The following is a 14075-nucleotide window of genomic DNA, read 5'->3' as shown; positions in this document are numbered from 1 at the left end:
TTAGGCCGCATTTGGAGTATTACGTGCAGTTCTGATCGCCCAATTAAAGGAAAGATGTAGATGCTTTGGAGGGTTCGGAGGTTTACCAGTACTGCCTGGATTAGAGCGTTTCGGCTACAGGGAGAGGTTAGGTAGGCTTGGTTATAGAACTCGACTTTCTCTGGGATGTTGGTGGTTGAGGGGAGACTTGATAGAAGTATATAAAATGATGAGAGGCATGGATAGGGTTGACATTCAGAACCTTTTTCCCCAGGGCAGAAGTATTCCATACTGAGGGCATAGCTATAAGATGAGAGAGGGAAAGTTTAATGGAGATGTGTGAGGCAGGTTTTTAATACTGAGTGGTGGACGCCTTTAACACATTGCCGGGGTGTTGGTGGAAGCAGATACGATATTGACGTTTAAGATGCTTTTAGATAGACACATGGAAGTACAGGAAATAGAGGGACATGGATTATGTACAGGCAGATGAGATGAGTTTAACTAGGCATCCTGGTCAGCACTAACATTGTGGGCCGAAGGACCCGTTTCTGTGCTGTACTTTTCTATGGGCGTGGTCGTCATAATTTAACCAAATCTCGTCTTTGCCCGATGCCTGCACAAAGTTTCAAACGTGTTGCTTGATTGTGATCAGGAGCAGAAACCGTCATTGATTTTCCCCTTTGCTTGTTGGAGTGAACTAAGTGGAGTCAAGGCATATGGGGAGAAGGCAGGCACGGGTTATTGATAGGGGATGATCAGCCATGATCACAATGAATGGCTCGAAGGGCCGAATGGCCTCCTCCTGCACCTATTTTCTATGTTTCTATGAAGCTGCAGATAATGGTGATTAATTTGTATAAATTTGTTTGAATAATGTGGAATATGTTATAAGGTTATATATGTTATAAGGTTAATCAGAACTTTGAATATTTTTTTTTCATTTTCAGTACTTAGGCCATGTGGAGGTAGATGAATCTCGAGGGATGCATATCTGCGAGGAAGCTGTCAAGAAATTGAAATCTGTATGTATACACTTTAAACATCACATCACTGTGTAAAAAAAATACTGTACCTGCAAATACTGGCATTTATGTTGCTTAACTAATGTTCGTTGTAGTTTTGCTGCTCCTAGCTTGGTGTTGCATTTTGCTGTGGTTTTGTGGTCTCTGAGTCTTCGTCTTTTAAGTACCTGACATAGTTTGGAATTGTTTAATGTATACCACTGCATGCTGGATTGCTAATGTAGCATTTTACCTGTGCTATTGAAATGGGCTGCCTAAATGGTTTGTTTTTAGTTTTCTTCTGCCACCTCTCTCCCTCTTGCCCACAATGCTGCCATGGCATTCTTCATCTTGCAGAGATACGAGTTAGGATGTCCATGGAGCACAATATCTCCACAGTTAGTTCATTTTAAGGCACTAATGCCAACTTCCTCAGCTGATCTTCTCTGACACAATAACATTAGTGAGAAAGATAGAAGTCTATTATTTGAAGATACCACTTGGCTAATAGGGGATTTAATTCTGTGGGGTGAATGTGGACAGTAGCTTATGACTGAATTTTATGTACATGGAAATCAAAACTGCCTTGTGCACAAATAATGAAGTGCAATGTAAGTAGATTTTCATTGTGCAAAACCTTTTTTGGTGGGCGAATCTGTTTCAGTTGTATTGCTACCCACTTGAATTCCTTATGGGCCTGTCCCACTTACGCAACTTTTTCGGCGACTGCCGGCACCCATCATAAGTCGCCGACAATTTTCAACATGTGGCAAAATTAAGCAACGACCAGAAAGACGCTACGACTCTTTGGGTGACTGAGGAGACTACTCACGACCATACAGGCGACACCCTGGCGACACGTCGCGGGGTGAAGTCTGTATGGTCGTGAGTAGTCGCCCAAAGAGTTGTACCGTGTTCTGGTCGCCGCTGGATTTTCAACATGTTGAAAATTTTCGGAGATCTGCTGCGACTATGACGGGTGCCGGCAAGTCGCCGAAAAGATTGTGTAGGTGGGACAGGCCCATAAGTGGAAAATTGGGTGTGATGTGAGCAATTGTGCTAGGTAATAGTACATTATGGAATGTGTGTTGCACTTTGTGTTGAGCCTCACAGAAGCATTTTTAGTAACTGTGTATGTAGAGGTAAACTGGATAAATTGAATGATGGAAACATAACAGGTTCAAATGGTACTCAGTCAACTGAACTGAGATGCGTGGAAGGAAGATGTTGTTAGTGGACATATGGGCAAAGTAGGCCGATGGCATTTGGTATGGCGTATTGTAGAGTTGGGGACAGATTATCTATAATCTAATTGAATGGAAAAATAATTCTTGTCCAAATAATGTATTTGATAGGAGAAGAATAATGGAATGGAAAGCAAATATAAAATGATGAATTATTCACGGGATTTCAAAAAGTGAAGTCGTGTGTCTGATTCTTTGAAGACCCAGCAGAATAGATAGCGTTTTCCAATCTAATTCCCTAAATTTCCGAATAGACTTTGTGCCTTTTGCCACTCAGTAACTGTTGAATTATGCTATTATCCCCTGATTCTGCAGGTCTGACACTCATTAATCTACAGTGTGGCACTATATCAAAGGTCTTTTGAAAGTAAAGTTCTATAAAGATAAGCAATGAGACCACAGTTGTTCATTATTTACATCAACAATTTAGACTTTGGAATCAAAATGCAATTTGTAAATGTCACTTCTGTCACTCATTTGGAGAAGGGTAGGGATAGTGTGATCAATCAATACTGAAGAGAACCGCAAAGAGGCTTTCGGTTCAATAAACTTGAACAAGGGTATATAATTGCACAAAAGTAACACCGACTGATAAAACCACTTTTTAAAAACAGAAGTTTTCATTGGCAACCTCACAAGGGCCGGTGAGTTGGGGCAGGGCAAACGACATTCAGTGTCAGCATTACAGCAAACAACATTTATTTTCTCAAAGCACATTCCATCTAAAGAATATGAAAAACAAAAATTTAACTTCCGCCAATGAAAGCAAAGTAATTTATCCAGGAAAGGATGATTTCCTTAATTAAATCTATGAAATCAATTTCTTACTTGGAGGATGGCAATCAAGTTTGATTGACAATTACCAGAGACACTGCTCTGCTTGATTGTGGTGTTGCTATGTGAACCTTTAAAAAAAAAAAGATCTACCCAGGCATTATATATGGAGCGAAGGAATAGGTGATGTTTGGGGTCGAGACCCTTCTTCAGACTGATGTGGGGGTGAGGCGGGGGCAGGAAGAAGAAAGGAAGAGGCAGAGACAGTAGGCTGTGGGAGAGCTGGGACAGAGAAGAGAAAGAGGGAGAAAGCAAGGACTACCCGTCTCCTTCTCAGCTGAGTTTCTACAGCATTTTTATCTATCTTTGATTTTTCCAGCATCTGCAGTTCTTTCTTAAACACCCAGGCATTATATTATCATTTCCAGCCAATGAAACTGAAACTAAGCTTGCATCAAGCTGTAGTTGGATCATAGTTCCTCATATTATTAAAATAAATATTGAAGGGAAATGAAAAAATGAGGACATTGCAATTGAGGTTATATCATTTTTGAAAGACTAACATTTCTTCTGCTCTTCATCTTGAAAACAGAAGGACGAGTTGTAACCAAAATGGGATCTGGACAGAACGCATAAAATAAGAGCAGGAGTCTGTGGGCTTGTTGTAGATGTTTGTCACAAGCTTGCGCCCTGAGGTAGAGACTGAGAGACCCAGGAAGGGAAGAATCAGCGAAGGATTATGTGCGGATGAAAGCTGGGTGGAAATTGTCAGTAAAGATGATGACATTTTATTAGAGTATACAAAGCAGCATTAAAGCAGTCATCAAGGTACTGAGAAAAGAGTTAAAGGAGTGGGCCTGCGTATGACTGAAGCAAAGCATGTGTTCCACAAAAAGACAGGCATGGCCTGTGTCCATTCAATTGCCCATAGTTACAACTTTCATATATCGACTGTGAGTGGAGTCAAATAAATAGTTCAGTGTGAGAATAATCAGCCAAATGAATGAGGTTGTTTGTGGATGGGGACCTTATTGGGATTCGGTTTAAGAAAGAAGTAGATATCCCTTAGGCCATCCTGATGTGGAATGGGAGTGTAAATGAATTGTACATCCATGGTAAAGATGAGCTGATTGGAACTAAGTAATTGGAAACTGAAGTGGCAGAGGCCATCAGAAGTGTCATGGATATAAGTGGGAAGGAACTAGACCAGGGGGGGGGGGGGGGGGATTGAGCCTAAATAGGAGGACATAAGTTTGGTGGGGCAATAGGCAATAGGTGCAGGAATAGGCCATTCGGCCCTTCGAGCCAGCACCGTCATTCAATGTGATCATGGCTGATCATCCCCAATCAGTACCCCCGTTCCTGCCTTCTCCCCATATCTCCTGACTCCGCTATCTTTAAGAACCCTACCTAGCTCTCTCTTGAAAGTATCCAGAGAACCAACCTCCACCGCCCTCTGAGGCAGAGAATTCCACAGACTCACAGCTCTCTGTGAGAAAAAGTGTTTCCTCGTCTCTGTTCTAAATGGCTTACCCCTTATTCTTAAACTGTGGCCCCTGGTTCAAGAGCAGGCTGAAACAATGGGCCTACCTGGACAGTCCTGCTTGTGATTTTGGGCAGGAGGTTGGAAGGTGGGGCTGAGGCACAGCAAGTTTGGAAGATGTGGAGGGATGATCTGATGAAAGGAGGTCAATAACTGGGAGACGGGGGCTTGATGGCTGGTGGGAACAAAGGTTCAAAGGGAGGTATGATGCTGTGTCTGAGTGACTGCAGTAACGCGCAGCGCCCCAGGATTTTGGAATGCTCAAAATCCTCGCGCGCCACCTGCGTGGCGTAACCCTTGCGCACGCTGACATACTGATGGTGTACGCTGACGTACTGACGGCGTACATGTAGCGCGTGGTGATGCATGGTTGCGCACGGTGATGCACGAACATTGCCTATGCTGATTTATTATGCGTCACCGTGTGTCATAGTCCGTAACCATGCGCTGCCAGTACGCCTTCGGTGTGCCATTTGCGCGTCATTTGAGCGCCACACTACGTGACCACCCGGGTATAACTCGCGCGTAGTTTTGAAAATTTTTCACTGGGATAATCCTTGCCACGGATATCGAATTAAGTACGAACGGCATCGCAAATGGCTCCCAAAAGAAGCAGCGCCCTCAAGAGCACTTGGCGCGCGACTGTCGCACTCACTACCGGCCTGTTGCGTAAATGACGCGCAAATGATGCCCAAGTGGGTCAGGCCCTTTAAATGTCATTTGGGCTCGAACTAGTTAAGATGGGGATATAATGGAACAAGATTATTCGTGCTGATTGGATAGTCTAAGACATGGGGATATGTCTCAACATTTGACCCAGACCTTTCAGCTGAAGGTAGATCATTTCATCTTTTCAGTCTGAATCGATATTTTATTTGGATATGGTAAAAAAGCAGGTATGTGAGCCTGTCTGAATCCATGGGATCAGTCTGAAGAAGGGTCCCCACCCGAAATGTTGCCTGTCCTGTTGCCTGTCCATTCTTGCCCAGATCTTACTCTGGTTCCTTTGGCAATCTGTTTTGTTCAAGATTCCAACATCTACAGTTTCTCCATGTGAACCCCCGTCACTGATCTCTCTAAAATTAAGGCTTTGAGATGCTAATCTTCTGTTCCTCTCAAATTGAATTTTGCTCTTCTCAACTACTCCTTTTGGTAGTGACTTAACTTCTCCCACCAGTCTCCGATATTTGTGATTTCCCCCACTGGATTTATTTGTGATTGTCCCTGCTTTTGATTCTACCACAATTCAAAGCATGTTTCAAGGACAGATATCTAAAGTTCACCTTTTTTCCTGCTCCTGTTTGTTGATCAGGAACTTTATTTCTTCCCTAGCCTACATCTGTGAAGGTCAGTGTTAGAGCTAAGAATAGCTAATTCAACCAATAGTTCCCTTGCTAATCAATGACGTTTAATAATCACTAAGTGGTCAATTACCGCATAATCATTTGCGTTCACCACTTTCAACACGTAATCCAAACTCAATACTGCTCGCAGAATATGCACTGCAGAGAGAGTTTAGTTTATTATTGTCAAGACTACCAGGATATGGTGAAAAGGTTTTGTTTGCATGCTCTCCAGTCAAAGAAAAGACTATACATGAATACAATCAAGCTGTCCACAGTGTACAGATAATGGGTCCAACATTTAGTGTAAAATAAAGTCCAATTAAAGATTAGTTCAAAGGTCTCCAATGATGTAGATGGGAGGTCAGGACCACACTCTAGCTGATAAGGGGACCGTTTTGTTGCCTGCTAACAACTGGGAAGAAATGGCCAGCTGGGAAGTATCACTAAATAAACCAGAAAATCATGAAGCTGAGGAAGGTTGAAACACGCATTTCATGAGTTTGGTTTCTACCGTCTAGATACATGCACAAAGCACACATTGAATTGCGTGACTTAGGCAGCCCTAAATAAAAGTCCCGTTCCCTTGCACTCTCATTGAATGTCCTTGATACACACAAACATTTTTCAAAAGAGGAAAACATTAACAATTGGTAACAATGAGTAGGCTGAAGCATTTAAAGAAGTCAAATTCAAAGCGAGTTAAAGGCTTCCCTATTGAACTGACAAAAGCTGTTTTATTTCCATTCATTTTTTATTTAAGTATGTACTTGTATCTCAACTACTTTCAACAATGCCATTGAATTCAGTCCATTAGTGAATACTTTGTTTGTTCTCAGTCTCATTTTTCTTGCTGTTGAACAAAATCCAAAATGCCCAGTGCTAGCTAGTCTGAACTGCTGGTCAATGCAGAAACGTGCAGTCTGCATGTTAATTACCATTTGGGGATGACTGCAATCCAGTCATGACCAGAAAGGGTGGCTCTTCAAATTAATTGAAATAATCAAGTAGTTTTGAGATGCTTCTTCAGTCTGACCTCACCCGCTGAGTTACCCCAGCATTTTGTCTCTTCCTTCGATTTAAACCAGCATCTGCAGTCCTTTCCTACATTCAGTAGTTTTCTGACCCTTTACTATCCAATTCACCTCTGCTTTGTTGCGAACATTGGACTTTGTCTATGGAACTGATGTTCTAATATGCTGTGAACTATATTCTGATGAGTGAGTCTGTCATTGCGATTCCTACCTCCCCAGTCATAAAAATCCCACAAACACTTGCCCCTTCTCTTCTCCTGACCTATTTCGCTTTTTCAGTCTTGAAGAAGGGCCCTGACCTGAAAAGCCATCTGACCATTTCCCTTGACAGATGGTGCCTGACCCATTGAGGTCCTCTAGAAATTAGCTATATTTTTCATTCTGTTTTCTCTTGTGTCGATCCTTGATAGTGAATGAACTTTGGGGTGTCAGCAACATGTCACTCAGTGCACCATAGACAAGCTGTAACCTCCTGTAAAGCAGAAAATGCTGGAAAGAAGTGGGGTGGTTGGTGGGATTGAAGAATGTACTCGGCTGCCGCGAAGGGAACAATCCCTGTGAAATGCTGAAAGGGATCGAGAGGGGACGAAGAGGGGCAAAGTCTCTGAAGGTGCGGGAAATTGCAGAAAATCGATTGAATGAGGAGGCTAATGGGATGGACAGTAAGGTCCAGGGGAATTCTCTCCTCTCTAAGAGGAGGCGAGAGCTGTGGCTGGGAAATGGATGAGATACAGTCAAGAGCTTTGTTAATAATGGTAGAAGCGAAGTACGGATCAGAAAGAAGGAAGATATTTCAGAGGATATCTGCCCTCCCTGTTTTTAGTTTAGATTTTCGGCAGTCTTTTCGGCAGTCTTTCATTTCTCTTTAGTCCTCCAGTCATACAGGTCTCCACTGATTCAGTATTGATGGTGGGCAACTTACCTATGGCTATGCCTTTGAATGGTATTCAAAATGGTATTCAAATGGTATTCAGTGTGGTAATTAGCTAAAGTGGTCCAGTTCTTGTTCACCAATTCAAAGCAGTCCTGAACTAGACCCTCAGCCACCTCGGACCACTGCTGTATTACACTCTTCATTGATATCTTACCACTCTACAATGCCACATTGCAAGATCCAGGAAATCATTAGCGTGAGTTCCTGCAGCTTTGAATCTAAACAGAAATACATATTGCTATTTTATTTGAGGCATGGATGTTTTGTGATACATTTAATCTCTCTCTGTAAACCGACATGGTCAGACTGCCCAAATAAAAGTGAAGGATGGAGCCATAAGCATATTTAGATGGTGGTGTAGCAGTGGTATGAAGTGTTAACATCCTGTGTGGGGCCAGAGACATGCTGATGGTACTTGGGGAGAATGTTCCTGAGTTTTGCTTGACTGAAGTCACTTCTACTTGCGTACGGCGTGCACAGCCTAAAGTTGTAGGACAACTTGTTCTATTTCATCTTATTTGATTGTGCACGCCAGGTTGATTGCATTCGTCGAAACAGGGTTGCAATCTCCCACCCCACTGAAGTCACTGACAATAAATAAGGCAGTCTCAAAAGAGTTGATGCCGCAGCATAATTTGTCCAGTGTCAGATTTGCATTGGCTAGGAGTGGTATGTAGAATGCTGACAAGATGGTGGAGGTGACTTTCCTCGTAGGTGATGGCATTTTATGATTGGGTGTTCCAGATCAAGGAAGCATAACTGTGCCCTGACCGCCTCAGACATGCATCGTGAAGCACTGAGCGTACACACCTTTCCCCTTGCCTGAGCATTTGTTCAATCCATACGATAAATAAAGTAACCTTGGGTTGTATAACAGGGTTAGATGAGTCCGTGTGAGCCACGCTTCATTGAAACAAACATAAACAGTAGTCATAGAAACATAGAAACATAGAAATTAGGTGCAGGAGTAGGCCATTCGGCCCTTCGAGCCTGCACCGCCATTCAATATGATCATGGCTGATCATCCAACTCAGTATCCCGTACCTGCCTTCTCTCCATACCCTCTGATCCCCTTAGCCACAAGGGCCACATCTAACTCCCTCTTAAAAATAACCAATGAACTGGCCTCGACTACCCTCTGTGGCAGGGAGTTCCAGAGATTCACCACTCTCTGTGTGAAAAAAGTTCTTCTCATCTCGGTTTTAAAGGATTTCCCCCTTATCCTTAAGCTGTGACCCCTTGTCCTGGACTTCCCCAACATCGGGAGCAATCTTCCTGCATCTAGCCTGTCCAACCCCTTAAGAATTTTGTAAGTTTCTATAAGATCCCCTCTCAATCTCCTAAATTCTAGAGAGTATAAACCAAGTCTATCCAGTCTTTCTTCATAAGACAGTCCTGACATCCCAGGAATCAGTCTGGTGAACCTTCTCTGCACTCCCTCTATGGCAATAATGTCCTTCCTCAGATTTGGAGACCAAAACTGTACGCAATACTCCAGGTGTGGTCTCACCAAGACCCTGTACAACTGCAGTAGAACCTCCCTGCTCCTATACTCAAATCCTTTTGCTATGAAAGCTAACATACCATTCGCTTTCTTCACTGCCTGCTGCACCTGCATGCCCACTTTCAATGACTGGTGTACCATGACACCCAGGTCTCGCTGCATCTCCCCTTTTCCTAGTCGGCCACCATTTAGATAATAGTCTGTTTTCCTGTTTTTGCCACCAAAATGGATAACCTCACATTTATCCACATTATACTGCATCTGCCAAACATTTGCCCACTCACCCAGCCTATCCAAGTCACCTTGCAGTCTCCTAGCATCCTCCTCACAGCTAACACTGCCCCCCAGCTTAGTGTCATCCGCAAACTTGGAGATATTGCCTTCAATTCCCTCATCCAGATCATTAATATATATTGTAAATAGCTGGGGTCCCAGCACTGAGCCTTGCGGTACCCCACTAGTCACTGCCTGCCATTGTGAAAAGGACCCGTTTACTCCTACTCTTTGCTTCCTGTTTGCCAGCCAGTTCTCTATCCACATCAATACTGAACCCCCAATGCCGTGTGCTTTAAGTTTGTAAACTAATCTCTTATGTGGGACCTTGTCGAAAGCCTTCTGGAAGTCCAGATACACCACATCCACTGGTTCTCCCCTATCCACGCTACTAGTTACATCCTCGAAAAATTCTATAAGATTCGTCAGACATGATTTACCTTTTGTAAATCCATGCTGACTTTGTCCAATGATTTCACCACTTTCCAAATGTGCTGCTATCCCATCTTTAATAACTGACTCTAGCAGTTTCCCCACTACCGATGTTAGACTAACTGGTCTGTAATTCCCCGTTTTCTCTCTCCCTCCCTTCTTAAAAAGTGGGGTTACGTTTGCTACCCGCCAATCCTCAGGAACTACTCCAGAATCTAAAGAGTTTTGAAAGATTATTACTAATGCATCCACTATTTCTGGAGCTACTTCCTTAAGTACTCTGGGATGCAGCCTATCTGGCCCTGGGGATTTATCGGCCTTTAATCCATTCAATTTACCCAACACCACTTCCCGGCTAACCTGGATTTCACTCAATTCCTCCAACTCCTTTGACCCGCGGTCCCCTGCTATTTCCGGCAGATTATTTATGTCTTCCTTAGTGAAGACGGAACCAAAGTAGTTATTCAATTGGTCCGCCATATCCTTGTTCCCCATGATCAACTCACCCGTTTCTGACTGCAAGGGACCTACATTTGTTTTAACTAATCTCTTTCTTTTCACATATCTATAAAAACTTTTGCAGTCAGTTTTTATGTTCCCTGCCAGTTTTCTTTCATAATCTATTTTTCCTTTCCTAATTAAGCCCTTTGTCCTCCTCTGCGGGTCTCTGAATTTCTCCCAGTCCTCCGGTATGCTGCTTTTCCCTGGTCTCCCTTCGATAGCAGCCCTGCTCTGAGCTCTTCAGGTTTCTTCTCGAGTGACTGAACATTAGTTAGCAGCATGCTGTGGAGGGGGTGCTGAAATTCCAGTTGCTTCAGCTGCAACTGGAGCCCCCACCCCTGCCTGCCACATTTCCATGGTTTGTTTGTACCTGCAGCCATGCTGGTAGCATTTGGGTTTTGATTTGGCGATTGTTGACAAGAGACTTTCAGCGATGGGTCTGATGACTCTCATCACTGGAACAGATAAATAATAAGAGAAAAACAATCTCAGAAGACTGTTTTAAGAGAACTTCATGTAAAGTGTCGCCACTCTGCAGTGCCATATAACAAGATCCAAGAAATCATTAGCATGAGTTCCTGCAGCTTTGAATCTAAACAGAAATACATATTGCTATTTTATTTGAGGCATGGATGTTTTGTGATACATTTAATAACATCCATTTTGACTTTGATTACTCTTGATCTCTATAAATTATCTAATCTCTATAAATCTCTATAAATTCTCAGTTTTAGATGGTAAATGGCCCACAGCTGCATGCCCAGTTGCTAATCAAGGAATAAACCCCTTGAGTGAGATTACATCTATTATGTTGCTCAGTTTTTGCTTGGACTATGGATCATCATCCCATTGCTAGAGTTTTATACCCAATTCCCAGTCCTAACGATTTGCCTTCACATTGTTTTCAATTAAATTACTTTATTGTTGCTCTATTGGGATGCATGTAAAATCAGTGGAATCGCCTTTTGTATTTGGGTAATTTTGGTCATTCAACATCTGACTTATCAGTGTCATCATTGGTTCTCAGGGTTCTGTGGATTAAACATTTGTAGTGTCATTTTTCAATTGTAGCTGACATTTTTGGAAATTAATGGAGCTAAATAAACTGGTTAAGATCATGAAAATTTATCAGTTTCTTTTCAGGAAATTGTTTTTCAGAATTGAAGTGAAATGAATTATCAGGCATCTGATATTGTAGTTTGCTCGTGTTTATTTGAATTTTGTTAGGATTTTTTTCCTCTTTAGGTCTCCACAAATTTCCAACATCCACCTACCAGGCTTTGAGTTCTTTCCCCCCCCCCCTTCCCCTTCCCCTCCCAGCCTTTCTTCCTGCCCCCCCCCCCCTCCCCCCTTCTACAATCATTCAGAAGAAGGATCTCGAACCAAAACATTGCCTAACTGTATTCTCCAGAGATGTGGCCAGACCTGCTGAATTATTACAGCATCTCATTTGTAAACCAGCATAGTTCCTTGTGTCTGCATATTCACGCTATTTTTGTTTGACAAAATACCAGGCTTCACTTTGGAATTAGAACTGGTTGCCTGAGGTGATTCTCCTGCTTTTGATATTTGTTTTAATCCTTTGCTCCCTTCGGGCAATGCTGAGTTAGCACTTATTTTCACCCCCTCCAATCCAGGACAATCCAATACCTTCAGTGTTTCCCTTCATGTTCACACCTTCTCTTAAATATAGAACTCCCTTTTAAGGAGAAAGCATACATACCCCTATTTCTTGTTGTCTTTTATTATAACTTTTATATTGTGATGTAAACGTTTGTTTTTATTTCAGCAGGTATGAGAAGCATTAAATCTTAATGCTAATTTCTTCTAGTAGTGCACTGTAGTCATAATCCTGCATGTATAATGCTTTAACTAATGTTGCTAGGCAAAATCTTCTATTCAATAATTATGAATGCTTTTAAATTGGCATGATTTAGTGGTTTGAAATTTCTTGCCTAACAGATACTTCAGTAGGTTTGATTTACTTATATTAATGTCTAATAAATCTAGCTTAGAATCTTAACACTTGGCAGCAGCATTCATTTTACTGGTATAATTATGTGCAAATGCATACTTGCGTTGATTTTTGCCATACCTATGGGAAATTGTCTACAGTTTGCAAGGTTGCGTCATTTGAGCTGACTGTGCTCCTCGTTTTGATTCAGCTTAAAAATCTTGCAGAATATTAAAAGTGTTATAATACGGTGGTTTGTTTTACAATTATTGTTATTAAATTCAAGTGTGGCAATGCTCACTTTAGTTGTGTCTTGTGGCCCTTCTGGCTCTGATTCAAAATGTCCGTGCTGCTAAAACTGCTGCTGCCAACTTAGACTGAACGTGGAAGCGTTCTAGAGCACTAAGCCTTTACCAAATCTAACTAGTTCCTCTGCATGCGGTAGGCCTCCAGGCTACCTTTTCTACCCACTTGTCAATCACGTTGGTGGCTTGTAGCTTAATGCAAGTCCATGTAATGCATTGCATTATTATGGGTGACTCTTTTCCATCCTTTCTGGAGAACTTTCCAAACTAGTTCTCGTGCTTTGGTTTGCAACTTCTGCAGTACTTGTAGCTTTTCGCAGTAATAGTCTCCTGACTTGTTCCCCCTGTCACTCCAGGAAAGGAAGTTCTTCAAAGCCCTGTTTGGAAAAGTAAGTTTAAATGCCTGGACTTGTGTTGATGCACGAAGGGATTACACCACTCTATTTAAATTTCAGACAGTGACTTTCAGTCATTTATTTGGCCAAAGTTGCATAAAGCTCTGTTTGTTCAGTTCTAAAGTAAATTTCTGAATAGGAATGGTTTGCAGTTTTTTTCCCACTGGCCCAGAATGGTTTGCTGTAAATTGAATTGCGTGAAGTGAATATTAATTTTTCTTTTGCTGTTATGACTGGTTTTGAATGATATGTGCTAGCATTGGAGAGGGTGGGAAATGTTCTTCACTGGATAAATTTAAGAAAACAATCCCCTAATCATAAATCCTTTAACCATTAAACTACTTGTTAGTTTTCTTTTAAGGATGATCTATTGAATAGTGGTTATTAAAACTTTTTTTAAATTTTTAACTGATTATTTTATCCATGTGTTTAAAGGCTGCAGTGTAGCTTCAGCTTATGAAGCAGTATGATGAGCAAAGTGAATGTAAGTGATGGATTTCCTTAAATCCTCCAACTTAATCATAGATATTTAACTAATTTACGTATGGGTGCTGTCTGATATAAAAAATTGTAAATTACCATTGTTCTTCTATGGAGCAATCAGCATTCTGAATAGAAATGCAGACATTACACAATGATAATTTATGGATCAACACATTGGATAATACAGAGAGGAGGCAACATAAGTATCTGTAGATCGATCTCTTCATGGATGGTTGGTCAATGTTTAAAGCCTTCTCATATGTGGCATCAGTTGCATAAAGCATGGATTGACAATGGATCCACAAAACAACACATTAAGTATAAAAGTAATCACATTTTCAATAAGTTATCTCTTTGAAATTTACTGCCATTA

The 14075-nt window shown here is 41.7% G+C and overlaps 1 protein-coding gene across 8 annotated transcripts in view; it reads left to right on the top strand.

Moving 5' to 3' along the window:
- The window catches only part of numb (NUMB endocytic adaptor protein), a 118262-nt gene that overhangs the window by 80405 nt on the left and 23782 nt on the right, over window positions 1–14075 (top strand). For 4 of the 8 annotated variants that reach the window (XM_033026738.1, XM_033026737.1, XM_033026736.1 and 1 more), the window contains 2 exons: window positions 930–1004; window positions 13181–13213. In XM_033026738.1, coding sequence (XP_032882629.1) covers window positions 930–1004; window positions 13181–13213 — 108 coding nt within the window. Of the gene's footprint in view, window positions 1–929; window positions 1005–13180; window positions 13214–13654; window positions 13704–14075 lie in introns of those variants that run through there. The other 4 variants (XM_033026742.1, XM_033026741.1, XM_033026740.1 and 1 more) reach the window with 2 other exon arrangements.

The sequence above is a fragment of the Amblyraja radiata genome, chromosome 9 (assembly GCF_010909765.2).
Source record: "Amblyraja radiata isolate CabotCenter1 chromosome 9, sAmbRad1.1.pri, whole genome shotgun sequence".
Taxonomy (NCBI): Eukaryota; Metazoa; Chordata; class Chondrichthyes; order Rajiformes; family Rajidae; genus Amblyraja; species Amblyraja radiata.
Note: the sequence above shows the minus strand (reverse complement) of the source record. Positions and strands in the feature narration are given on the sequence as shown.